This window comes from Pecten maximus, chromosome 9, assembly GCF_902652985.1.
Source record: "Pecten maximus chromosome 9, xPecMax1.1, whole genome shotgun sequence".
Classification (NCBI taxonomy): domain Eukaryota; kingdom Metazoa; phylum Mollusca; class Bivalvia; order Pectinida; family Pectinidae; genus Pecten; species Pecten maximus.
Genome location: NC_047023.1, coordinates 22,515,896 through 22,543,126, shown reverse-complemented (window position 1 = coordinate 22,543,126; position 27,231 = coordinate 22,515,896). Strand labels below are relative to the sequence as shown.

The window sequence follows — 27,231 nt, the reverse complement described above, 5'->3', positions numbered from 1 at the left end:
CACGAACAAAGTAAAGTAATCTGGTATTTCAAGGGGCCTGTGTTAAGATTGACAGATGTTCCATGGAAATCAGAAAGAAAGCGTAGTAGACAGGGACACAAGGTGTGACAAAAATTGTAATATGCTTGAGTATCACACCTGTAGGTTGTAGCAATGAAAGAATACCATGTGTTAAAATGAACGACTTACATGTACATTTAGTGTGCTCGAGATAAATCCATAAAAAGACTAATGAGGAATGTGGACAAACAAAATTGATAACAAGGTATTTGGCCTGTAGCTTGCTGATGGAAGGAGCTGTCAACTTTGTTAAATAGATAATCTTGACAATGTTGTAGTTCATATATGTTGATAGTTGTAAACTTCCTCCAATGTGCTGCTGGGTGTCTTCAGCAGTATGCTTCAGTGAGGTAGCACTATAAATCGGCAAAAGTTCCGGCCTATCACAAGGAGACTTAACACGAACATACCGCAGCCTCCCAAAACACACATACGCACTCGCCACATGCATGCATGTCGCACGCACAGGAGGCCGTCCTTAAATGACCTTTGCTGTTAATAGGACGTTAAACAAAATAAACCAAACCAAACTAATCTTCCCGATTGCTAGAAAGCTCTCTTGCTTTTTCAGATCAAGGATGATCCAGATTGACCAAAATAAAATACCACTGATTCATAGATATCACTGTTTTATTATTAGGTAAACAGCAAGAACGACAAGTTAGCCAATGCTGTGGTGTGATGTCAGTTGTCTGTCCGTCCATCCATCTGGAGATTGAGCTTAGCTTTAAAATGTTCTAATTGGAACCTTTTGATTTTGCTTATACCCACAGCAAAATATCTGTTCTCTAGCCAAGTGGCCAGGTAGCTCAATAGGCCTGTATCTGTCTATAGTTTTGAGGTCTTGGGTTCTAATCCTGGTCTGATCATTGCATTCTTACTCTCCTATGAATATAATTTTGTAGTCACACAAAAGCCAATAACCATTTTATTTTATGAACCAAGAGAGACATACCTGTCATTCTATTTGGCTAAAAAGGATAGCAGACTGGCTCATCCAGTTATTTATCATAAATGCTTAGGCTAGCTAGCTTACTCTGAATTACATTGATGAGGTCTTGGTCCGCTAGCTGATTGAATTGGCAGATCTACGACACATCTGAAAGGTATTAGGTAAGCAACATTGTAAGTTATATTCTGATAACTTTTTAACAACTTTGATGAGCTGTGTCGTTAACCATTGGTTATATACATGTTAGTCTGTGGCCATAAAGATGAGAAAATCAGCAGTGAAAGTTGGATCGAGGTAAATTATATACATGGCACCTGTGAGAAGTTGCCATTGAAGTTTTTGAACCTCTAACATGAAACTTGTAAAAAGGATTTTTTCAACAGGTACACTCAACCCAAAATTCTACTCATGGGTAATTTTCACCTGCTATCCGGCAAATTTCTTCAGCCCTACTGACAGGCTTATAGTCCAGTCAAATGACTGGAGATTGTAATTGTTGGAGAATGAGTTTAGCTGTGGTTTGTATTATTTATCATGATGCCATTAACTAAGCAAGTCAAGATCCATTTAAAGGTATTAACCCACTGGACCTTGTGCAGCTTGAATTACCTTTATTGTTTTGCAGATGAATTTAGGAGTTAAAAATCAAAATGAAACAAAACTTATGAGAAAATCAGGTAATTCTTTCAATAATGTTATCAAAAGCAATAAAGTATAAGTAGATAATTTAATCCTATGATTAATTTTGATTAATCATGATCCGATAATTAGTCAACGATCCTGGAGAAAAGAAACATCTGGGTAAAATAATCTGCACTTTTCATTCCTGACATTAGACTTATCCGCAGTCGTTCCGGGCAATCCGGATTGTAGTACTACCCGAAGATTTGTAAACACGCATTGGAGCACTATTCACCTTCCCACGTGTAGTCGAGTGTAATTCGCTGAATATCAGCGGACAACACAATAAGACCATGACAGCCAATACCTCTGCTAATGTTGATGTGATCATTGACACTGGGGATCGGGAAATCCCCGAATGTCCTCATGGTTTGTATATATCTGTGAAGTGATCCTACGTAACCCCTACGTATCGTGTAGAAGCTTGAATAGAGGCATATCCAGCTGATATCTGATTCGCACCTCCCGCTGTCTGTCATAACCCATCTACAACACCCCAACAATCCTCACCTAAAAATGGTAACATTAAAATAAGTTAAGAACCATCAACAGTTTGTAACATTTTTGAAATGTTAAGAACCATCAGGGAACTAATAACATGATAAAAGTTAAGAACAATCAGCTGGGAACTGACATTAAAAACTACAGTACCGTGTGGGAAATGCACACTGGACTGAAACCTAGCTATCACCTCAACTACCTTTACTCCGATCGACTTTGTATGCATTATCAGAATATTTGTTTACACCATGAACATTGAAATTAATCTTTATTGAAGGGTTCCTGCATGGTTATTTTTGCTAAAGTTTTGTTCCCTCTGAAAATATTTTATACTTTCTTTTTTTACTGGATTGCCTTATTGACATTGAAAGTTGACTGGACATGAAGGGTATGTTTACTATTGAAGCAAACATGATGGTAAACAAATGGTGATTCTCTGAAATAAGGTGTTAAAATAATAATAAATGCTGAATTAATTATTGAGTATTGTCAACTTCTCTCATTCAATAATTAAGTCTCTCATGAAGGCTTTCAATCATAGATATTTTGCTGTCTTGAAAGTTGAAAAAAATCTTATGATATATTGTGGTGGGAACCAATATTTAATGTTGTTTGAAGTTAAAACAATCTCTCATCACACTTCTAAGGGATTAACAAATATTGTTTGGGATGTTGGAGAAAAAAACAGCAAGCCATCAGTAGGGAACTAACCCATGTATATCATTCCCAGTTGCCAGTGTGCATATCAAACCCATCTTCTAGAACTTCTCCGATACTCAAGGGGTTTACTTTTCATCCTCTGTAATCCTGGAATATGTTATGGTAACATTGAAAGCTCCATGACATGGCCACCTGGTGGATAAAACAAGAAGACTAGTTTTTGTTTGTTTGCTTTTTTGCTTGTTTAAAGAATGGGAGAGTCAGTGTAATATATTAAAAATATGTTCTTTTCACCCTTATAATCAGAGTAATTGCCATTGGTTTTCATTATTAATGCCGTAACTTTGGCAATATTGGTACTTGACTAAAAGTTAACATACATGTGATTATACCCACACACTTAGTAAAGGGGTATATTATCCCTATGTGTACCTGCATGTGCTTGCATGCATGCTTGTGTGCATCTATCCATCTTTAATAATCTTGTAGACAAGATAACCCCTTGACAGATTTAGTTCTGGTTAAAGGTCAAAGGTCACACTTTGCCACTTTTGAAATTAAAAAGAAAAGCGCGAGTAGAAGATACCTCTAGATCTTGTACAAGTGATAATATGTCATATATAGGATAATGTGTTTGATTGGAATTTATTAGCATGCTTTTTGTTTCAGGCCCAGCCTTGCTGTTTGTACGATATGAAAGAGGAAGCTCGTCTAGCAAGTTCTTTGCCTGTTCAGCCTTCAGAGACAGGAAGGAGTGTAGCTTCTTCCAATGGGAAAGTGAAAAACTGTCTGAGGAAAAAAAGAAAATCCGCCAGGATATAAATTCAAAACAACAGTTAAAGTTTTCCCATCAAGAAGCTTATGATAGGTAATTGGTCAGTGTCTGTTATACAGACCTGGACTTCATTTCCACATCCACAGTGTCTGTGGTGTTGATTTTTATAGGAGAAATGCTAGAAATGAGGAAGCCATTTGCTAATATATATGTTACAAATACTGATTCCATGACGACAGAGCTATAGAACATTGCTCTAGCTAGTATTGGTTTCCAGAACAGATTTTGAAACAAGCAACAAGATAATTTTAATAACAAAAAGGGTATACGGTAATATTGTTTAAATATTTTACAGACTGGGTTATCAGACATTTAAATTCATGAACTTGCTATAACATATGTGAAATTGAACTAAAATGATACGTGTATATGTTCCATTTGGAGGTGGAAACAGAAATTGTTTATTTCAAAATTAAAGATTTTACTAGTAAATGTTTGCTTTCTCAAGTTTACGGATACCTGGGTTATCTATTTTTAGCCCACCATCATCAGATGGTGGGCTATTCAAATCGCCCTGCGTCCGTGGTCCGTGGTCCGTCCGTCCGTCCGTTCCTCCGTAAACAATTCTTGTTATCGCTAATCCTCAGAAACTACTGAAGGGGTCTTTCTCAAATTTCATATGTGGGTTCCCCTTGGTGCCTAGTTATGCATATTGCATTTTGAGACCAATCGGAAAACAACATGGCCGACAGGCAGCCATCTTGGATTTTGACAATTGAAGTTTGTTATCGCTATTTCTGAGAAAGTACTGAAGGGATCTTTCTCAAATTTCATATGTAGGCTCCCTTTGGTGCCTAGTTATGCATATTACATTTTGAGACCAATCGGAAAACAACATGGCCGACAGGCAGCCATCTTGGATTTTGATAATTGAAGTTTGTTATCGCTATTTCTGAGAAAGTACTAAAGGGATCTTTCTCAAATTTAATATGTAGGCTCCCCTTGGTGCCTAATTATGCATATTACATTTTGAGACCAATCGGAAAACAACATGGCCGATAGGCAGCCATCTTGGATTTTGATAATTGAAGTTTGTTATCGCTCTTTCTGAAAAAGAACTGAAGGGATCTTTCTGAAATTTCATATGTAGGTTCCCCTTGGTGCCTAGTTATGCATATTACATTTTGAGACCAATCAGAAAACAACATGGCCGACAGGCAGCCATCTTGGATTTTGACAATTGAAGTTTGTTATCGCTATTTCTGAGAAAGTACTGAAGGGATCTTTCTCAAATTTCATATGTAGATTCCCCTTGGTGCCTAGTTATGCATATTGCATTTTGAGACCAATCGGAAAACAACATGGCCGACAGGCAGCCATCTTGGATTTTGACAATTGAAGTTTGTTATCGCTCTTTATCAGAAATTGCTGAAGGGATCTTTCTGAAATTTCATTTGGAGGTTGCCCTCTGTGCCTAGTTATGCATATTGGATTTTGAGACCAGTCAGAAAACAACCTCCCCAACAGGCAGCCATCTTGTATTTTGACAATTGAAGTTTGTTATCGCTATTTTACAGAAGGTACTGAAGGGATCTTTCTCAAATTTCATATGTAGGTTCCCCTTGGTCCCTGGTGTTGCATTTTGGGACCAATCCGAAAACAACAGACAGCCATTATCGCTAAATCTTAAATTTTATATATAGGTTCCCCTTGTTTGAAAAGTACTAGAGAGCTGTTTCTGAATTTACACAGATTAGTAAGACTTAGAGGAAGGGAAAAGTAGAGAAAAGATCAATCTGACATGGAACCTATAAAGATCATTCAATGGTGGGCGCCAAGATCCCTCTGGGATCTCTTGTATTATACTACATTTATTTTAATATTTTGCAGATTTTCTAAATTTAAGGAACAAAGCATCTCAAGCCGTGAACTCTGTCAGACTTGCGGAATGTTCCTGTTGCCAGGAGAACTAGAAGGTCACAAAGGTCACAGGATAAAATCACCAATCACAGAGGAAATGTTGGAGAAACCCACCCAATTATTTTTACCTTTAGATAATAACAAAACTTTTGCTGTAAGTAAAAAGTAGATGAAACACAACATTTAAGCTAAAAAAACCATGAAGATATTTGTTGATATTCTCATTTAAGTTCAAGAGATTCCTAAGTTAAGGAATGTTGATGAAACCGGGTCAGATTTGATGGGCTTAAAACAAATGTTGTATTATTATTGGGTCAAGGTCACAATTACAGTTTCACGTTTGGATGATACATTTATCACATTCCTGTAGAGTTGATTAATTTTCATTGAGTTGTGTTTCTGAGTATTAATTCAAGTTGATGGCAGCTTTAATGGTTTGGTGTTTTATCGGGCAGGAATAGAGAAAATAACCAGGCTTGGGATTATAATTCTTGTTGTTTACATTTACCTTTAATATGTATTGTTCATAACTTTTTTGCAGAACCTCTAAGCGCTATTCCATTAAAATATCTGCCTTATCCCAGGACTCCACAATAAATCACTTCTATCCATGGTTGGATTGCCTTCCTATTACTTCTATGTGATTTATTAAATAAATCCTATAGTTGGTACCCTTTAACCAAACCTGGAGTCCTGGAATGGAGTAGATGTTTTAATGGAATAGCTCTTACTAATATTTGATGAAATCAAAAGGAATTTATCCCAAATACTGTACAACTGCATTTTCTACTTTTTCAAATGGCATCTAACTCATCACTATATATCGGTAGTTGTCTCGAGAGGATAATGGTTTTACCACTTAAAGATTTTTTTACTCATTAGAATTCTTCCTTTACAGCAATACCTGTTTTCTGCTCCTGCTGTTGATTTTACTCTCAAGACTTTAGAAGATTTGTCGTTTACTCACATAATCTGTGTAGGGGCACCAAGGTAGGAAGAAATATGTATTTGCTTTTTGAAAATAATCACCATCTTTACAGGCAAAGCTTGTGTTTATGTTTTACTGTGTTTTTCCCCTTGACGACAGTCTATATACTGTAAATCACTTATATTTCGCGTGGGATTTATTTTCGCGTTAATTCGCGAGGAGAGTCAAACGCGAATTCAAATCCCTCGCGAATATTTGTATAAGAAGGACAAGAATACTAAGTGGCGTCCATTTTGAATCTACCGTAATCTTTAGTTGGTGAACAGACATCGCCATTAAATGTAGAGACCAACCAACCAATTGTTTTCCCATAGACCTTAGTGTTAACGTTTTGGATAATTTCATTCAAATGCTTGAATTAAATATGACGATTATGGTTTATAACAAAAGTTGGGTCCTTCAGCTCAAATTTTCTCCAGGGTAGCCATTTTGAAAATAGGTGAATTTCGCAGTAAAAATTCTCAAAAATCTTAAATGTTTACCTGTTTACTATTATTACGTGAACTTTTGGGAAAAAAACCAATCGGACTTAAGAAATTTATATCAACATTTCTTATTGATAGTTACCTATCAGGCTACATATCTATTTTCTCACTTCATAACATACTGGCCAATCAGTGGCTGCCAGACATTTTATCCTTGGCTCAACGTTCTATACACGGGCTGTTTCAAAAATATTTTTTTTCAATTGGTTGGTTGTTCCCTATAGTAATAATAGAATGATAGATTAAATACTTACATGTAGATCAGAGTGTAATTTTATATCACAAAACACCAAAATTTCACACAGACAAAACCCCTCTGAACACTAATATTGTGGTTGAACTCGGACTTAATTAACTTCTTGACGACGTTTTACATGTAGTTAATTAGGTACGGTCCCGAGGATCCCGGATGGTCATCCGGAATACGTCGTACTTTATTACCCACGCTGTTGTAAGTTATGTAAGGTTACATGTATATATAGCACTTCACATCGCTTTATTCTTGAAAAGATATTTACCATAACAAAGTTGAAATCAAACAGATTATTTATTTAATTCAAACATTCAGAACAAATAATCGCCTGGAGTATATATTATTCAAAATAGACTGTCCCGAGAACCGTTCATCGGTATCACTGTATACACACGTACGTTAATTACAATGTACGTTAATTACTCGTAACCTATTGTAGTCCCGTCATCTCCCAGGCATTCTTAATGAGCCGTGGGTTTTTTTTAATGTCTGACTCTGCCTTTGTAAGCGTGGTCATGTCGGTGAAATAATCCAGACTAACTACATATGAGCGGGCGTGAAAGCTTTATTTATATTGAAAACAACTCATTTCACCCTCCAAATATAAACGCACGTTGAACACCACATTTCTTTTGTTTAATCCACTTGTATATAGCCGAGAGGCGTATACAGGTACGGTAAATACAATTCAGTATGACCAGACACCGATATCACATGATTGAATCACATGACTTTTCTTGTACCGTCATATGATTCTCATGAAAAAATGGCTACCAACATGGACATATCTCCGATCTGTTAACGTTATTCGCGAATTTAAAGTCATTTTGAGATCGGAATTCGCGAATTATGTTAGGTGAGTTCGCGAAATTAAATACTCGCGAAATATAAGTGATTTACAGTAATAAGTAGTGTACAATCAGATATCACTCTCATTAGGAGGAATTTCTTTGATGATTTGAAATGGAAGGATCTTAAAAGTCTATTGCAGAATTAGAAGGACAACCTCTTTATACACCAGCTAGTATTTTTTATCAGGGTTACATATTAGAGATCAGATAGAATTTCTGCAAAAAATACATCTATTTTGCAAAAAACCTTTGATAAAAAATTGAAAGATCAAAAAAGAAAAAATTGAACGATCAAAAAAGAAAACTTATAATTAACTGTATTTCGTATTAAGAGGTCCTTTATGACTGTGCACTCATTTTGATTAACTTTTATTTGACAGAATATTTGAAGCTATAGAGTTAAAGAAAGATTCCAATGTTAAAGGATTACTACTGGACTTGGACCATAGATATGTATGTTAATATTTCTGATAATATTGATAACAATAAAAATAATCTGAGACAACTTACATGTTCAAATTCAATACTCATGATTTGCATACATGGTATGATGTACACATTTGATTCATGTCGGAGCAGTATAGCCTGTTCCAGTTAAATTAATATCCTTGATACGGTAATGCTAATTAAAAACAGATTTTTGTTGGGTTGAAATTTCATGGTTGTCATTAAAAACAGATTTTTGTTGGGTTGAAATTTCATGGTTGTCGTCATGCAGCTACTACAAGGAAAACTTCATTATGATAATGGCTGTTTATGAGGCAATAAACAATGTAAATAGCTATTAAGAGCATCAATACAATAAAACAAAATATAATATAATTACATGTATTATACAGTTCTAATTGTATATACCGTATGTAATGGGTATAAAGCCTATGCTCAGGCTCAGGGATAAGCCCCCCCCCCCCCCCCGGGACATGTATGTGTCACAGCATTTGTTTTGTTTTCATTGCAGCAGCAGTTGTATCCAGCTTCCAAGTTTTGTCGCTACAACATGTTTAACCACCATTTCTTTGATGGTCAGAAGAGTGACGATGTCTTTGGACAGTTCATATCGGAGGAGGGTGGTAAACGTGTTGCCATGGTGATGGATCCTCCGTTTGGTGGTATGGTGGAGGCACTTGCAGCAACTTACAATAAAATCAGTCAGCAATGGAAGACACTTTCAGACAGTAAGGACATTGTCAGATGACAGAACCATCAAATTTGGAACTAGATTCTCTTTCTCGATGTTCTTTTCTCAAGATCCATGTGTTTCCTATCACATCAAGCCTGTACAGCTGAGAATAGGTCATAAAATGTGAACAAAGAATTTCTGTCATGGTTACATCGTAATGATACCAGATTCAGTAACAGATAATCTCTTTCAAGATTTATCAAGTTTACTCCCTCTATGATTTTCCAGCTCTGCTCTAGCACATTTTCTTACGCTTTGGTCTGAATTACGGATAATGAGTTTACATCCAATACGTAATTTCCAAGTTCTGACTTGCGCTTTCAGTGGGAGTTATAGCCCCTGAAATTTAGCCCTCTTTTGTTGGGGGAGGTAGCATGCTAACACTGGAGGTAGGGCTAGAATTGGAAGGCAAGCTGTTGTCTCACTGTTGTAGTGATTTATACAGTTGTGTGCCAGGCTGCAATGCAACAACAAGAATTCTTTGTCAATTCCTCAAGTATCCATGGATAGAAGGTGTAAAATTCGTTTTGTGCCCAAACAGGAAACATCTTAATATTCAAAGAAAGTGGACCTTGCTGATGAATCATGATGATAAATACTTTCCAAAAATTTACCAACAATAATGTTAAAACATGTTTTATGAAATAATCAGCTAAACCTGATGATGGTTGTATACATTAGATTCACTTCTTAATACACTTTGTATTTCTGATAGACAAATAATGTTTTTAGCAATAGAAATGATGTCATTGACATGATCATAAAAATTCTTTCACAGAGCCACAGGATACTGATCTGCCGATTCTGTGGTTTTTCCCATATTTTATGGAGAAGAGGATCAAGGAGAGTCTCCCTAAAACATTCATGTTAGACTACAAGGTGAGAACCATTTTCATCCAATGTTAATTTTATATTTTCGCTGTAATTGCTGATATTAATGCCACCTACTGATATGTACTACTGCTTATGTTACCAACCCTGTTCCCTATATTACCAACCCTGTTACTCTATGTTACCAACCATGTTACTCTATGTTACCAACCCTGTTACTCTATGTTACCAACCATGTTACTCTATGTTACCAACCCTGTTACTCTATGTTACCAACCCTGTTCCCAATGTTACCAACCCTGTTACTCTATGTTACCAACCCTGTTACTCTATGTTACCAACCTTGTTACTCTATGTTACCAACCCTGTTACTCTATGTTACCAACCCTGTTACTCTATGTTACCAACCCTGTTACTCTATGTTACCAACCCTGTTACTCTATGTTACCAACCCTGTTACTCTATGTTACCAACCATGTTCCCAATGTTACCATCCCTGTTACTCTATGTTACCAATCCTGTTCCCAATGTTACCATCCCTGTCCCCTATATTACCAACACTGTTCTTCATGTTACCAAACCTGTTCCCAATGTTACTAATGCTATTCCCTACGTAACCAAGCCAGTTACCTATGTTACCAACCCTGTTCCCAATGTTGCCAACCATGTTCCCTGTGTAACCAAACCTGTTCTTCATGTTACCAACTCTATTCCCGATGTTACCAAACCTGTCTGTATTTCACTGTCCCCTGGGACCCTGTATACATGTTTTCCATCAAATTCAGTATTATTTTAGCATTAACCTTATCAAAATAATGTACATTTAAAGTAATTCACTGATGTTTGAGTCCACCATAATACATGTATATGTTCGCTTAGTTATATGATAGGTATTGGTTTGTTTCCAACATGAACCCTGTTGCTGGGTTTACGTTCACCAGCTATAGTCAGTGTTCTGTAGGTGTTCCTGTATATTCCCTGTATCGATGTATTCCTGTATCTCTCATGTTTGTACCTGGTTTGTAGGTTGACTACGACAATCACATGTTATTCCGAGGTGACATGAAGAAGCAAGGTTCTCCAGTGAGAATATTCACCAATCTGTCACCAGAGTCTGTGATCCTCCCCGCCTCTGAGGGATACTGGTACGTACAACATGCATGAAGTTTTTATACCCAAGAGAGAGCGGAATTTAAAACATTTCTCATTTTATGAATTGAGAAATTAGATAATGAAGCAGAAATAACTTTCCTGATATCTTAAATAGTGGTAATGTTTAGTATATGTTTGTAATATAGTAAAGATGATATCGAATGATTAGAAAGCTTTCTCAACGTCCATCAATAGTGTGTTTTGTAAAGATACCAGGCCACAGTTTCATTAATATACCTTAACTTCAGGAAATACCTTAACCTTCCATAGGAAAGTGTTACAGAATTCAAGTAAAGTTCCTTAACTTATATTTTGTTCCTTCAAATCCAATAATGCTCTCCTGAGTAAAATTCTTAAGTTATTGGATTTGCTGAAGTTAAGGAAAACTCATGAATCCAGGGCCACAGCTGATAAAAATCATTCAGTAAATTTTGTAATGATTAATTGATGAACTATGAATTAATTGATTTTGATTAGCTCACCTGGTCCAAAGGACCAATGAGCTTATATGCTGTGATGCAGCGTCTGTCATCCCTCGTCCTGAGTTTATCTACTTTACACTACTACCGGTAGTCATGAACCACTGAGCATATTTCAACCAAATTTGGTGTGAAGCATCCTTTGGTGAAGAAGAACCACTTTTGTATAAACATAGGGCCTGGCCCCTGATGGGTGGGGCTAATCAGTGGAAATATGCACCAAATTGTTTTTAAATCCTTACTCTTCTGTATGAATGAAAGGTTTTGGTCCATATTTGGTCTGAAGCATCCTTGGGTGAAGGGGACCAAATTTTGTATAAATGGTGTGTCTTGCCCAAGGGGCCTGAAGGGCTTGGCCAAACAGGGAAAAAATGCACCAGATTGGTTAGATTCCTTCCTCTTTCGTATGAATGAAAGGATTCCATTTTTGTCCATATTTGGTCTGAAGCATCCTTGGGTGAATGAGAACCAATTTTGTATAAATTGTGGGCTTGGTCGCTCAGGTGCCTGAGAAGCGGGGCTAAATATGCACCAAATTGATTAAAATCTTTTGTCCATATTTGGTCTGAAGCATCCTTGGGTGAATGAGAACCAATTTTGCAGTGTTGTAGTGATGATCGGTAGGAATTGATTAACTAATCGGAAAGGCTTCCGATTCCAATCGTCGATGGTAAAATTTATAATCGATTAAACGGCAGGAGATTGTTCTCTTTTATGTATCAGGAGAAAACCACCACCCAAGCTGACTGTGTGCCGACTGATGAGTGTTGTGATAAAACTACCACATTTTATGCAGCTTGTCCTAAAAATTGAGACATTTGATTTGAAAAATGTGATTTATATTACCTGAGAGTACTTAAAAAACGATTATTGGATCGGTTTGCCCTGCCGATTCCAACCGATCATTGATTTCAATTTTTAGCCGATTATACAACATTACAGTTTTGTATAAATGGTGGTTACTGGCCCTGCAGGTGCCCAAATCCTGTAGAAATGTAGAGTGTTTTCCCAGTCAATGCCATATCAACTGGACCAGGTGTGTGATACAGGCCCTCTGGGCCTCTTGTTATATAATTGAAAGCCGATACAAGGAATGGATGTTTAAGGACATATTCAGTGCGCATCCTAGAAGTGCATGCCCCAATTTGATCCTTTTCAGTTTGGTTATATGAAGAAATAGAGAATAAAAGATGCCCTGATGTTTGACACTGTCTAATTAATGACCTGTTTGATTTGAAGGTACTGTAAGGTGTGCTCGAGATACTCTGCTAAAGAAAACCTCCACTGTGATGTCTGTGACTCCTGTCCTTCAAAGGTAATCAGCCTGTCATCAATGCTTTTAATCTGTTTACTGGACATACAGAATACCTTCCTCATCTTTAAATAACCATATACAAAATTAACACTAATACCAGTTTATTTGAAAATTACTCTTGGGACAGAAAGGGTTGTCGGAATAGGGGAAATAGAGGTAAGGATGAATAAAGTAAAATACCTGAGTATCTCAGTATTACCCAAACGCATTGATCCCAACAGGGTCCAGTATGTGTAGAGATAGGGGTTTGTCACAGTAAGAGAAATAGGTAAATCTTTGCTGCAAAAGGGAAAATAGAGGTAGATATTTTAAAATCTTACTACCACTATCAGAGATAGGGTTTGGCTGCAGTAGCGGAAATAGATTAGAAGATTCACCTCTATTTACCCTTTTGCTGCCAAATAAGGAACATGATTTCTCTGATGTGTGGAATATTGCTGTCTTTATCAGGCATCATGTTTGGTGATAAGTCCACCCATGTCTATTGAAGGATTAAGAATACTAAAAATTGCTGTCATAAGCCAACTCCTGACTTTTGTCAACATGTATTACTTCTTACAGTATATACATTCATGTATAGTCGGTAAATATACCATGAGGATAGGACACCCCCCCCATGTCCTTCCTAGGAACTGGCTCTATTTGGAAGCTTTAGTGTTATAAACTGAAATATTTACTTGTGTAATGATATAAATAATGAAATATTGTTGATATATCCTGTAGGATGGGAAGACATACAAGCACTGCTTTAAGTGTGATCGGTGTGTGAAGCCGTCCAAACAACACTGTGATACGTGTAAGATGTGTCAGCGACAGGACCACAGATGTGGTCAGTCTTTGTCCAACGGTCAGTTCTGCTTCAAGTTCTTGGTTTCTATAATGGGTATATCTCTGTCTATACAAGGTATATCTCTTAGTTAAAGACTTCATAATTCAAAACTATTAATGAACAGAAATTAATCTGTCTTTGTTATACAAATTGTTTATCTATCAAAAATCTGTTGACCGTTTATCTATACATCTATATATCAATTACAGGATGTCACATATGTGGAGCTCTTGATCATAAAAGAAGAAATTGTCCGAAACAGGGTTCAAGTTCAACAAAAAGGTCAGTTGAAATACAAAATGCAGTAGGCATAAAATTGATACTGAAGTGATTCAGATTTATGGAAATCAAATGAAATTTTTTTAAAGAAAAGAAACTGGCACATGGTTGTTAGAACATTTCAGTAATTTATATTTTTGGATGTGAATCAAAGGCATGTTGCAATGCAATATCATGAATTTTTTTCAAAAGTTTTGAAAATGAAATCTTGAAATTATTCATAGCCAAGATATTGCATTTGACCTTTTAAGTCTTATGAGCATTTGTAAGTGCAAAAAAATGGAAAGGACCAGTATAGGCTTAGCCTGTTGTCCAATCCATTTATGTATATATCTTAATGTAATTGTATGTACTATAAATGTATAATTGAATAATGAAATATATTGAATTGGAAAAAACCCAACTATTTGATGTTCTTATATGTTAAGAAAGAATACCTTTCCCTGTCCTTCATATGTTTACCTTATATTTCAGAGGAGCACCAGAACACAACTCTTCAAACAGACAAAAGCGAAAGAGAAAGAAATGATGAGGTTTTTAATAAGTTAAACATAGACAATAAAGAAAGTTTCAATAGAATTCTGTTTTGTCTGTTTTCTTATGCAGCTATTTTCAAGTTACCTTTTTCAAATACCAGCTCATCATCAGATACCCTGGTTGATTGTGTTGCACTTCTCAAAAAAAAAGTGTTATGCAACCGACCGTGGGGACTGGTGGATGCGACTGTGTCCTACAAATCGACATGTGAAGTCCTACATATCGACATGTGAAGTCCTACATATTGACATGTGAAGTCCTACATATCGACATGTGAAGTTCTACATATCGACATGTGAAATCCTACATATTGATATATGAAGTCCTACATATTGACATGTGAAGTCCTGCATATTGACATGTGAAGTCTACATATCGACATGTGAAGTCCTACATATCGACATGTGAAGTCCTACATATTGACATGTGAAGTCCTACATATCGACATGTGAAGTCCTACATATCGACATGTGAAGTCCTACATATCGACATGTGAAGTCCTACATATCGACATGTGAAGTCCTGCATATTGACATGTGAAGTCCTGCATATTGACATGTGAAGTCCTGCATATTGACATGTGAAGTCCTATTACCAGTGACTAGTGCTATTTTACAAGATTTATAGATACGAAAGTTAAGAACAGATCCAATCTGTGAACCATTTTAGAATCCTACTGAACAAGCAGTGCCCAGTCTGTACACAGCCCACCAGTTATTCTGTCAAGCAGCAGTGCCCTAGAACAGCTCCAGAATAACAGCAAACAAGCACAGCCAACCTATCAATGACAATTGTTTTAATGTATTTGACCCAGTCACATATCTTAACTAGGCGTTGAGAAGTTGTTCAAAGGAAAAGTTCATGCTGCACCACAGCATGTTATTGAGCTCAATTGCCCATCTGGTACTTCGATCAAAAATATTCAGGCACAACTAAATCAAAGGACAAAATGAAGGCGCCTCGATCTTGTTTTATTTGCAGTCCTGACATTTTATGATGGAAACCCTTTTACAAAACATGGTTTAGAGAATTGATAAAAAATCATGAGCAGTCTTTTCATTGAATATTATGTTCCATTTCATGGTGTGATATCAAGTGATGCAATGATACTTGTTAACATCCCCAGCCTGCCATTCTGAAACCTGGTCTTATACTCTTAGCTTGAGAAGAGAATATACTTTCGTTCATGCTACCTCCATTTTACCGATTTCTAGAATTATTTACATATTACCTTTTACCTTGTTTTAGACAGGGGCGAGGGTTGTCCCAATATTACCTCGTTTTCAGACTGGTGAGGGTTGTCCCGATATTACGTTGTTTTAGACAGGGGCGAGGGTTGTCCTGTTATTACCTTGTTTTAGACAGGGGCGAGGGTTGTCCCGTTGTTACCTTGTTTTCAGACGAGGCGACGTTTCTCCTGATATTATCTTGTTTTCAGACGGGCGAGGGTTTTGATATCTTGTTTTCAGACAGGGGCGAGGGTTTTGATATTACCTTGTTTTTGACAGGGGTGACGGTTCTGATTTCATGTATGACCTTTTTGAACCTTTGTACATGCAGCATAATGAAGTCCATTTTTTTTTACCCCATTGTCTTTCTTTCCATTATGTTACCTCAGTTTCTTATAATTGTCTTTAATGGCTAAATTATTAATAGATATTTTGAGCAAATTAGGTGATCAGCTGATTTATTCATTCTCAAGACTCTGCAGAAACTGAAGAATATTGTCCTTCTATACCAAGATTTAATTCACAGAGGTCAAATGTGAAATCATCAAGTTCAAGGACACAGATATTTCACAAGTTCAAGGACACAGATATTTCCACAAGAAATTTAAAGATAAGATAACAGAAGATTAAGGTTTGATTTTTTATTGTCACATCCTTGTCAATTTTTGGTATGTGACTTAAATATAAGCAACAGTAACGAACCATGTGGCGTCATACTCGGGTTTTAACATTATACGACACATGTAACTTTATATAACTGGGAATACATGTATGTGTACTACAATCACATACAACTCTTAAAAACTTGTAAGTTCCGGGGACAGACAAAAATACAGATTTCATTTTCAAATATGAAACATGATCAAAATTTGATGTTTGTACAAATTTCATTCAGAGAATTTCTACACAATTTCATTATTGAAGCAAGTGATTTTCAATTTTGTTACAAAAAGCAAGCAAAGAACAACATTGTACGTAATTATAATCATGGTAGGCCAAACCAAAACACACACGTTACTATGGAGAACAAGCATCAACATGACATGGATTCAATAGTGGTGGCACAATAATGCACTTTGTTCAAAAAGGGAGATAATGTAAAATGAATGACCAGTATATAATAAAATTGATCAAATGTAAAAATATGTCGGAAACAAAGGGGAGAAAATTATAAAATGGTTCTACCCAGTAATTGGTTATAAATAGTGATCAAAAACAACCTAAGATGAAAAAATTTGTATGAACGTTTGTATATACTGACAAATGGCAGCCGTAAAATCATACAGGTTTATTTTAAGATTATTTACACGAATACATTAAATTAAATTTATTTTCTACAGAACATATATAAGAACCACAATACACATTGCCAATCAATGAGAGAACAAGTTCAAATGAATGCTGCTGCAATATGAACAGGAAGATAATTCAATGATTAAAACTTATTTATATATTTACATGGAATGGGGTCTGAATATATACACAAAAATTTGCCCCATTAGAGTATTTGATACTCGGACATGAAGTTAAAATATACACCAACAAAAAAAATGTTACAACAACGATAGTTGACAAGGATGAAAAATTTGATTCAGCGATCTTATCCCCAATGGTCAGGCATATAAATTAACACTACAGAGCTGCTGCCTAGTTATATACAGAACTACAGGGATGATTTAACTGGTATGGTTTGCACAATTATATAAACTCCTGTACAATGACTGGTGTTATTAATATCCAATGTGGTGCAGTAGATAACAATATATATATACATAACTACAAAGTCAAAAGCTGTATCGTCAAGGCTTCACAAATATCAATAATCATCAAAGACTCCAAAACAAAAAACAGGGAAACAATGATATTTGCATAGATGAACTACTGATGATTTGGTTATTGTATTTTGATCCACTATATGAATTATACTACACCTTCCTTCGGTTCTTCGGTATTGACTTGTCCAGACAACAGATTTGTTACAGAAAACGGAATTCTTTAAATTACAAAATTGTCTTGGCTTCAATACCAAAATTTACTTTACAAACTCACAGAAAATTTATATTCCTCACAAAAATTTATCTAAATATGCTTTTAAATATGGTATATCTGAAATAAATACCATGTATTTGCACAAACAGTATGAATTACGATAAATAAAACCGAATAATAGCTGTCAATGTAACACATACAAATGTTGTAATATATAGCATACATTTTATGAATGTATGTCCTGGGTTTAATCCTGTTAATCCATATAAATACATATATAAAATGTAATTAAAAACAATTTTGGTGCATTTATTGTAAAAACTGATATCTTGGGCTCAATTCTTTTAAACACCAATTTAGCGAGAGATATCTAAAAATTAAGGAACTTTTTGTATTTTCTGTAATTACCTCTGAATTACCCTTTTTCCCAGCTAAACACCAAGAATGCCTAGGTCCTGAAGCATTTTCTTTCTAATAAAAAATAGTCTGGATTAAACAGGGTCAACTGTATACAAAATCCTAGATGTCCTGACTGATCCCATTATGTTATCTCAACTAATACTTTGGTAAAGTTCTATTGTAGTAGAAAGCCCGGGTGATTATGTTCCCTGACCCAAAACGTCTTTCACAAGATTCCACTGTTCACATAAACCAAATATCTTAACTTCCACTGTACACAAAACCCTATTAAACTTTCCGGACATTCAAGGTTATATTATATTGTACACACAAACCAAAATATCTTAACTTACAAGGTTCCCTTGTTTATCCTCGGTACACCTCAGAACGTTTAACACGCGTGAATTTATACATCTATATTACAATAATCTCTATTGTAGAAGTAATGAAAAGTAACAGAACAAAAAACCAACAAACAAAAAAAACTTTTGCATATGTTCTTACTATTATCACAAATTCGTCTACAACTTTTAACACTTTGGTTAAATTTGACAATATGTATAGCAAACAGAGTTGATCTATTTTTGCAGGCCACAGAGAATGCTAATATCTGAAAACATACTACAATGTACTTTTTGTTTGTGTAATTGATTTTTAAATGTCTTTTTCTGTGTTTTTGTTTAGTTATAGCTAACATAGATAACCAAAAATTAACCCCAACATTTTGCTCTTGTTTTATCCCCAGTCACACACGATTCCAATTTCTACTACTTTTTAAATGCTGTTATTCTTATATAAAAAAAACTAAACCTGAGTTTGACATTAGAAAGTGCCTATAAAATACTAAATAAACCATCTTTGGTATCTAAGCTTTAAATTCAAGTGTACAATTTTTTGTATTGCTTTAAAAAATATAAATTTAAAAATGCTCAATTAACTAAATATTGTGTTTCTTTTCAATTGGTAATTATTAAACTTCAGCAAGTTTTCAACATATTTCATAAACAAAATTTACTTTCTACATAAAAATAGTTTCAGGCAAGATCAATTCACCACATAGCTGACATGTATCACTACTGCCATTTAAATGCTGACTTCATAATTCGCTTGAATAGATATCTTGGTTAACACTGCAGATGATATTATTTACTTGATGTTTTACTTTGAACAGTAAAGATATCCAGAGATTAAATGTATATAATTTTTTCCAAAGAAGTTATTTCCGTCACAAATTACAAATGTTACTATTGTTTCAGTAATACAGGTAGTTTTGCATTTACATGGATGAAACTATCCCCCCACGTTCAAGTTGTGACATAGGCTATATATAGATTACATGAGTGTATGCATCTGCCTGTTGATACATATATATATATATATACACTTATTATAGTGAGTAGCTGCCTCTGTAAAATCTACCACAACCAATGCCTTACTCAATAACAAAGGTACCTGTATTGGGTGGGGTATTACATATTTACCTGTGCTTGGTGATTACACTTGGAGACGTACCATTGTTTAAATACACAAGCTATATATTACATATATTTTTACAATGAGATTCTTTTTAGCCATAATTTGAAGAATAATTCATCCCATTCTTTAATCATTTTAATTTACCTGATATAGGATCATTGTGTTATAATTCTTACGCTTTTTTTTTTTTTAAATAAAAAAAAAAAATCAGCATTTCCGAATGCACCATGTCAATGTGACGGTTTAGATTTATTTGTTTTTTTAATAAGAACCTAAATTGATTTTCATTTTATCTTTTAAAAGAAATTTTCTGAAAATGCATTCAAACTGGCAAGCAACATATTTTTGTTGGTAAAATATCATGACTGAACAACCATTTGAACTGTAGATTTCCATCAATAATGGAATTTTCTAGTTTTAAAAGACAACTGTTACCTTAAAATTGTATAAAACTAACAAATACATCTAAATCATTTACTTAAAAAGATCATGGCAATTCCACGAAATGACATACACATTGTTCAAAACACTAAAAACAGTTCACTTGATCTAAAAGAGTTTTTTTTTATATCTGTTTAAAAAGTTTCTTGTATACAATTTTGAAAATACAGGTTTCCAAATTACAAATTGCCTACCAAATATTTAAAACATACATATATATAATTGCTTAAAATACAAAAGAATCAAGGTTGCAGAAATACCTATGCTTTAAATCCACTTGTTAAAAGGTACATGATCATAAAAACATACCAGATATTTAATGAATGCTTCTTATTCCATTTTTTTTTCAGCAAATAAAAATATTACAATCCTACTACTAAACAGTAATACTGAAATTTGTGCCATTTGTGGAACATTCAATACTTTCAATGAAAGAACATGTTATACATAAAATCCCTCTCAGCCTTGAGATCCCTTGTGACCTTCAAACCATGATGACCTTGAGATCTTGGATGACCTTGAAGGAAGTCCTCATTAACCTTGAAATCTCCAATGTCCTTTGTGACCCCTGATGATCTTGATATTGCCCTAAAAATCCCAAGGGGTGTTGAGATCCTTGGTTTCTGCGAGATCAGCCGAACATGTCAGATCCATTCAACAGTAATATTATGCCATAAAAGAAGATGTCAAGCCATTGTACCTTCATCAAATCAACCTTTACATTATCACAGTTTCTAAAATAAATGTTGATGCGTAGCTAAATATTGCATTTTGTAAGCAGAGACTTGCACGCATACCATTCTCTGCACAAAAATCACCCCAAATCTACAAGTATATGGCACAAGTATATACATTGTGGTAAGCACAGCACCGCTGATGATATGGCCATAGACATTATTGCCTAAATTCAAATTCCAATTTTCATCCTTGAACACTTTTCCACTTCATCAAATCTGAACATTTAATGTTCAAAAGAATTTCTGCATTTTTTTTCATCTTTAACAAATATTCTTAACACAGAACAAACATTGAATGGTGTTCAGTGTAAGACCATACAGAAAAGTAAGTTAAACTACTTTTCTTGCCTCATGTTTGGTAGATCTTGTAAATTTAGTGAGACCTTTTCTTGCCTCACATTTTGTAAGTCTTGTTAATTCCGAGAGACCATTTAACACTTATCATCATATTCAATATGACAACAACTACTTATCCATAAACATGAATCATCAATTCTTATTTTTCCAGCGAATATCACTGTATAACACTTTTGGATTTTCTTCTTGGGTAATAAACAGTTACCTATTCTGTAGAATCTTACTATGTCCTCAGGACTTTCACCTTTCATTGCCGGATTGAATTACAACCTTTTCTTATTATCATTTCTTTTATGTCATGTCAATAAGTAATTTTGGACATGACATGCAAAATGATGAAATATAAATCAGATGCGACATATATGAGATTTTACACACGGCACACCTAATTAAACGTCATGCATTTGAGGTTTCTTGCGATGCCGCTTCTCCTCCAAGAGGTAGGACAAGTCCAGTCGCTGTTTGGCTGGGACAGCAGATAGAAGCTTCAACATAACCTTATTCAATCTCTCTTTCTGTTCTTTTTTCTACAAAATAAAGAAACATCTTGTCACAGAATAGTTTATTGAATGATTTACACGACACATAATCAAACATACAATACATAAAGTGTACTTTATTTTCTGAGTAATGAACATTTTTTCTGCTAGGATAATAAGCCTGAGATAACAATAACTCTAAGCAGTTGTTTCTATATATGTTACTTTGTATTGTGTTCCTTTCAGAATTTGAAAAAAATATTCTTGCTGAAATTACTTTTAACAATATCAATATAACTTTAATGTTTTTACAGTGTATAATTCTGTTGTTCAATACAATGTATAGTTCTGTTCTACAGTGTGTAGTTCTGTCCTACAATGTATAGTTCTGTCCTACAATGTACAGTTCTGTCCTACGATGTATAGTTTTTGTCCTACAATGTATAGTTCTGTCCTACAATGTATAATTTTGTTCTACAATGTATAATTTTGTTCTACAATGTATAGTTCTATTCTACAGTGTTCTGTTCTGTGACAGTGTTGCTACTGCCAATCACTCTGAATTGGTCAATAACCAATGCTAAATAGCTAACAAGTAACTTTTAAAAGGCTCGATAAATTCCAGTAATTGGACAATCTTTTTCTTAAAATACACCATTGGTTTTGCAACAAGTTTATGCTTTATATTTTTCGAATACAATATCACTTTTATATGCAATAACATTTTAAAATCATCTTTTGGTACTATCATACTCATGATTGATGACAAAATATGTATACATGTATACGTTTTTTTTTTTTTTTTTTTTTTGTTAATTTGGGGACATAGTCACTTTTGCATAAGAAAATAGTAGAGTGATTGGCAGTGTCTGTGTATGCAGTATACCTTCAGGTAACCATGCAAACGAGTCCAGACGGATCACAACGTGTCCAGATAATGTTAGTCTATAATCCAGTGTTAGTGGAAAAATAAAAAAGCGTTACATACATCTTTGATCTCTACCTTTTGTGCCTGAATTCGGATCAGTAGCTTCTCCTCGTCATCATCTTTGGATTGCAGACAAGGACGTCTGGTGCGCCGTTTCTTTGGAGCATCTGAGGTGGAGCCATTCATGTCTAGACCCTTGCTCTCTCCAGGGCCACGTCTTTTGTAAGCCTGAGGAACCTCATGCGGCTACAAATTCAACATGTTAAGTTGTGAGGCTTTTTTCAAGTTCAAGCTTTTCATTAATTTCTATAAGACGTTTAATAATCAATTGTAAAAATATTTCCTCACTAAAGACAAAATATTGAGAAACTGGAACATGCTCACCATTCAAAAATGATGAGGTGTGAAGATTTGATCACCAAAAACTGATCAGGTTCAGAAATTTAAGGTACCATTATATGATTTAAATATTGTTCATGTGGCTTGTACTAAGTGTTAAATACAGTCTGTTACTCAGCTGTTGGAGCATGCTTCTTTGACCCAGGGATCACCATGGTGGAGACCCAGGTTTGACTACTATTGGGTCATGTGTGTTTTCCACCTGTTCTTTAACAGCATAAACACAATTTGTGTCTTGATTTGTTATGCACACCAGTTATTTTCTTCTTCAAATTTGATGACCTTAGACCTTTTAAGTTTGACCAATAATAACTTAATCAACAGAAGATTTATTTTTAGTTTTAAAATACTTGCAAAAGCTATTTATAAAGACTTCATTCCAAGTAAACATTTTATGCATACTTACAGAATAATTCCTCTTCGGCATTAGTCGCTTCTCATACTTGTCAAAGCAGTACGACTTGGTGTTAATTGGATATCTGAAACAGAAATGACAACATTATTCTAAATTCAACATTTTAACCTCAGGTGTAATGGTGATTTTAGCTCTAGTATTGATATAGACCATTCTAATGTTTTTTCAAAGGTAAATCCCTACCGAGAACACTTCATTGAAGATTCACACACACAAAGTAGGACCAGCCATTACAAAGCATGGAGAAAAGTAAATGTAGTGGATAATTCATCTAGATCAACGACCAAGACAGACGACTGACGCCCCCAACCATGCACCATACCATAAGGCCACTGACACTTTGGCCACAAGAATAATGATCAACACTGATTTGCTGAACTTCCTGTAGAAGAGCTCTCTGTACATGTCTGTTAACCACTTACGGATGTTTGGATATCTTGTAGAAGAGATGAGCGGTCTTGTCCAGTCTGTATTCACAGATGTAGATATCCTGGTCACGAATGCCCTTCGGTCGACCTTTACAGAAGGTGTTCAGGTCAACCACACAGCATCCTCCCACTATGCTGCCAAAAGCAACTATCTCGTAGATAGGTACGCGAAAGACCTCGTTTGAGAAGAACTTTCTAGATGGTTCATGGAATGTCTCATACGGGTGGTAGTAATGGTGTCCAAATGCAAACTTGTCACCTCTGTAAAATGTGATAAATGTACATTTGAAAATATTCCTACTCCAGTTTCATCATACAGGAACCACCCATAGATGTGATTTAATTCAAGCACTATCATTATTATTATATTATTATCTTTTACTGGAGTATTATTATATTATTATCTTTTACTGGAGTAGCCCTAAGCAGTTATGAATAAGGAATCATTATTTAAGCTTTTAACAGTAGCCATAAAGCATACTGCCTGTAGTCTTACTTTTCGTCTTTCCACAGTCTTTCAATGCGGAAAATATCCAGCTTGTCCTTTCCGATTTCTGACACAAGTTTCTGTGATGTTTTCACTGAGTCAATTTCTACCCCAACTTTTTCTGGCAAGTCCCGTATCACATAGACACAGTCACCCACACGGATCTGGAGCTCATCTCTCATCAGAGTCATGTAATATACCCAGCCTGGCGTAGCATCATCCGGCTGGGGATCAGCCAGGATTTCCTGTTGATATTACAAAAAAAATATTTTAATTTGGTTTAAATTCTACTACACACGAGCTACTATTTAGAAGAAATCTTAAAAATCACAAACCCAAAAATAAATGTACATATATTTCTGTTGATGTGTTCACAAATATTTTCAGATACTGTATTTGACCAGCACAAATTTTCAAAGATTTGAACAAAAACGTATGCTTAGATAACAATAGAACTTATGCTTGAAACTGAACTATTAACTTAAACCATACTTACTCTTTCGACGGGTCTGTAGTTACAAAGTTCACACAGGTAGTTCTCTACATCCCCAGCTACCTTCATACAGTCACAGTGTTGCCAGATCTATAATGAACCAAAACCTCCATCACACACTTTCACCAGGCAATAATGTATGAATTAAGAAATGGGGACCTAATATTAATGCATGAATTAAGAAATGGGGACCTGATATTTAAGTTTGTGAACCATTTTGACCCCACCAACAAAATGATGACAAGTAACAGCAGTTTAATCTAGTCAATATTTGGAAGTAAGTTCCAGTTTGTGGTGGGGACATAAAAATATTCTTGACTTGCATCATAATAAAATGATATAATGATTTCCATTAATGTAAAAGGATTTGTTTTACTTACAAAACATTTTTCACACTGAATCATGAGTCCTTCATCTCTGTAAATTCCACAGATACATCGGATCACCTCTTCTTCTTCCTCCTCCTCCATGGAATCTGAAGTCAAAATTAACGATGGATACACATGATACATATTATACTGGAGACAACATCTGTTCCAAATATCAATAATTACATTATAGTTACTGTTTATCATATTGAAGTATCAGCCAATCAGAATCAAGTATGAAATTTGTGTTCTTGCCAATTCTTGACAAATCTGCGAGGTTTTCAGCCAGGTTAATTTCTACCACCACTGTTTTTTTTAGTTTTATATCATTTTAAATATGAACTGTACTAATACATATCAAGGAAATCTATAACATTCTGACACTCCATTACAGAAATTTTCTGCCAACTATGACACTAGGTCTTTCAGTTATCAAGCCCAAATAACTATAAAGCCAAAGTCCTTTTTTTCAGGCTTTGTCAAAGGGCCCTATATTTAATGGTTCAATGTTAAAGGGAAAAGTTGAGTGTCAATAGAGAATATGGCAGATGAGAGATGCCATGCCACATCAAACTTGGGCAAAGTGGGCTAAACAATAATCAGATCATCTTTTTAAGCTAAGTACTGAAGAAGGATTTTAACAAACACATACCCATGTTGTCCGTGCCCTCGTTGGTCTCTATCTCGGTTAAAGCCTGGACATTGCCTTCTCCCAACACATCCTCCAGCAGGGGCAGGGCCTCGGCCTTGGCTTTTAAATACACCTTCCTCAGCTTCAGCACCAGAAGTCCCATCCATGATGATCGTCCACAGTACCTCTGAAGACAGGATATAGATATACATTACACACAAGAATATCTACGGTCCAGAGAAATTACTGGACCAATTATTTGTTTCTGACATTGTTGTAAAAAGACAACACCAAAATTCTATTTACAGTTACGTGACCTTGGTTCTGACACCGAAAGTGTGAAATACCAAACTTGAAAAACATATTTGTCAAACTCTTAACTATAATTAAGTAACTGGTAGAGTTTTTGTTTTGGTCGATGCATATACAGACTTAACTGCATAACTTCGATTTACTTTGATTTAATGCTAAACTTATTCTCATAACAGAAATTCATGTTCTTTACTTGAGCATTTCATTCCATAGCTAAAATTTAACATTGAACACCTTCATTCTGAAGAGTTTATTCACTTCTGCAAACTGCATTTCCTAGATTTAAAGTAAACATTGTCATTCTAGTCTTCACCTCAGCATTTCTGAAGAGCCTGTTCATGTCTTTATCGAAGGCTTCCAGTGAGTTGTACTGTCCACTGCAAATGTTTCGTTCTATCATATGGAAGTCAATGGGACTCTCGATGACATTGTAGTATTCTGGATGTTTCTTCTTAGATGGCAGACTAAGTTGGGCAGATAGCTCTTTTGCATCTTCATCTGTAATCAAACCAATAAATCATACAGTTCACATATTTGAAAGGAATTTATTAATAGCCTTTCTGATGAATCTACTTACTACCTAGGTCAGGTCTAAACTCTCTATTTATGTAAACTTTATTTTACTACAATTGAGAAACAAGTTATATCAACTTATATTAATCATGTTTGTGGGCCCAGATGGAATCATGTGAGGGTCTTACTGAGTGAGGAAACCAGAGAACCCAGAGAAAGCCCATGTGGTCAGGCAGGTGACCCCGTCCTTTTCATGTCTAATAAGGGAATCAAACCCTGGCTGCTTTGGTGAATGACAAAGGCATTACCACTTTGCATTGCCAACCGACCACTCTGTATATATTTTCTACGTACTGACAAAACACTGACCATAGTTGGTAAGACGAAAACTTAGCAATAGGTGCAGTCATGTTAGCAGCAAA

The 27,231-nt window shown here is 35.2% G+C and overlaps 2 protein-coding genes across 4 annotated transcripts in view; one reads left to right on the top strand and one right to left on the bottom strand.

Annotated features, from left to right (window-relative positions):
• Window positions 1-1,875: 1,875 nt before the first annotated feature.
• On the top strand, window positions 1,876-14,770 carry LOC117334633 (rRNA N6-adenosine-methyltransferase ZCCHC4-like). 2 transcript variants are annotated; one of them, XM_033894353.1, is made up of 12 exons: window positions 1,876-2,062; window positions 3,524-3,722; window positions 5,520-5,703; window positions 6,448-6,539; window positions 8,507-8,579; window positions 9,085-9,301; window positions 10,085-10,185; window positions 11,164-11,282; window positions 13,008-13,083; window positions 13,807-13,930; window positions 14,122-14,194; window positions 14,666-14,770. In XM_033894353.1, exons 1-12 carry the CDS (start codon window positions 1,987-1,989, stop codon window positions 14,718-14,720), a joined length of 1,389 nt encoding a protein of 462 aa, XP_033750244.1. In that variant the 5' UTR covers window positions 1,876-1,986; the 3' UTR covers window positions 14,721-14,770. The 2 variants fall into 2 exon arrangements, with proteins under 2 accessions (XP_033750244.1, XP_033750245.1); XM_033894354.1 differs by having other exon boundaries at window positions 9,088-9,301; window positions 14,666-14,764.
• Window positions 14,771-16,583: 1,813 nt separating this feature from the next.
• LOC117334632 (histone-lysine N-methyltransferase ASH1L-like) overlaps window positions 16,584-27,231 on the bottom strand; it is a 55,511-nt gene continuing 44,863 nt past the window's right edge. The window contains exons 15-23 of one of the 2 annotated variants that reach the window (XM_033894351.1): window positions 26,610-26,794; window positions 26,006-26,171; window positions 25,366-25,460; window positions 24,989-25,075; window positions 24,502-24,737; window positions 24,000-24,266; window positions 23,569-23,641; window positions 22,824-23,009; window positions 16,584-21,883 (exon numbers count right to left, since the gene is read on the bottom strand). In XM_033894351.1, the coding sequence (XP_033750242.1) occupies window positions 21,746-21,883; window positions 22,824-23,009; window positions 23,569-23,641; window positions 24,000-24,266; window positions 24,502-24,737; window positions 24,989-25,075; window positions 25,366-25,460; window positions 26,006-26,171; window positions 26,610-26,794 (1,433 nt within the window). In that variant the 3' untranslated portion in view covers window positions 16,584-21,745. The remainder of the gene's footprint in view (window positions 21,884-22,823; window positions 23,010-23,568; window positions 23,642-23,999; window positions 24,267-24,501; window positions 24,738-24,988; window positions 25,076-25,365; window positions 25,461-26,005; window positions 26,172-26,609; window positions 26,795-27,231) is intronic. The other variant, XM_033894352.1, reaches the window with a different exon arrangement.

Excerpts from the sequence above, each read along its gene's own strand:
- LOC117334633 (XM_033894353.1), top strand. The coding sequence starts at position 1,987 with ATGACAGCCAATACCTCTGCTAATGTTGATGTGATCATTGACACTGGG. Across the intron at positions 2,063-3,523 it reads AATCCCCGAATGTCCTCATG|GCCCAGCCTTGCTGTTTGTA; the intron begins GTTTGTATATAT and ends TTTTTGTTTCAG. Across the intron at positions 8,580-9,084 it reads TGGACTTGGACCATAGATAT|CAGCAGTTGTATCCAGCTTC; the intron begins GTATGTTAATAT and ends TTTTCATTGCAG.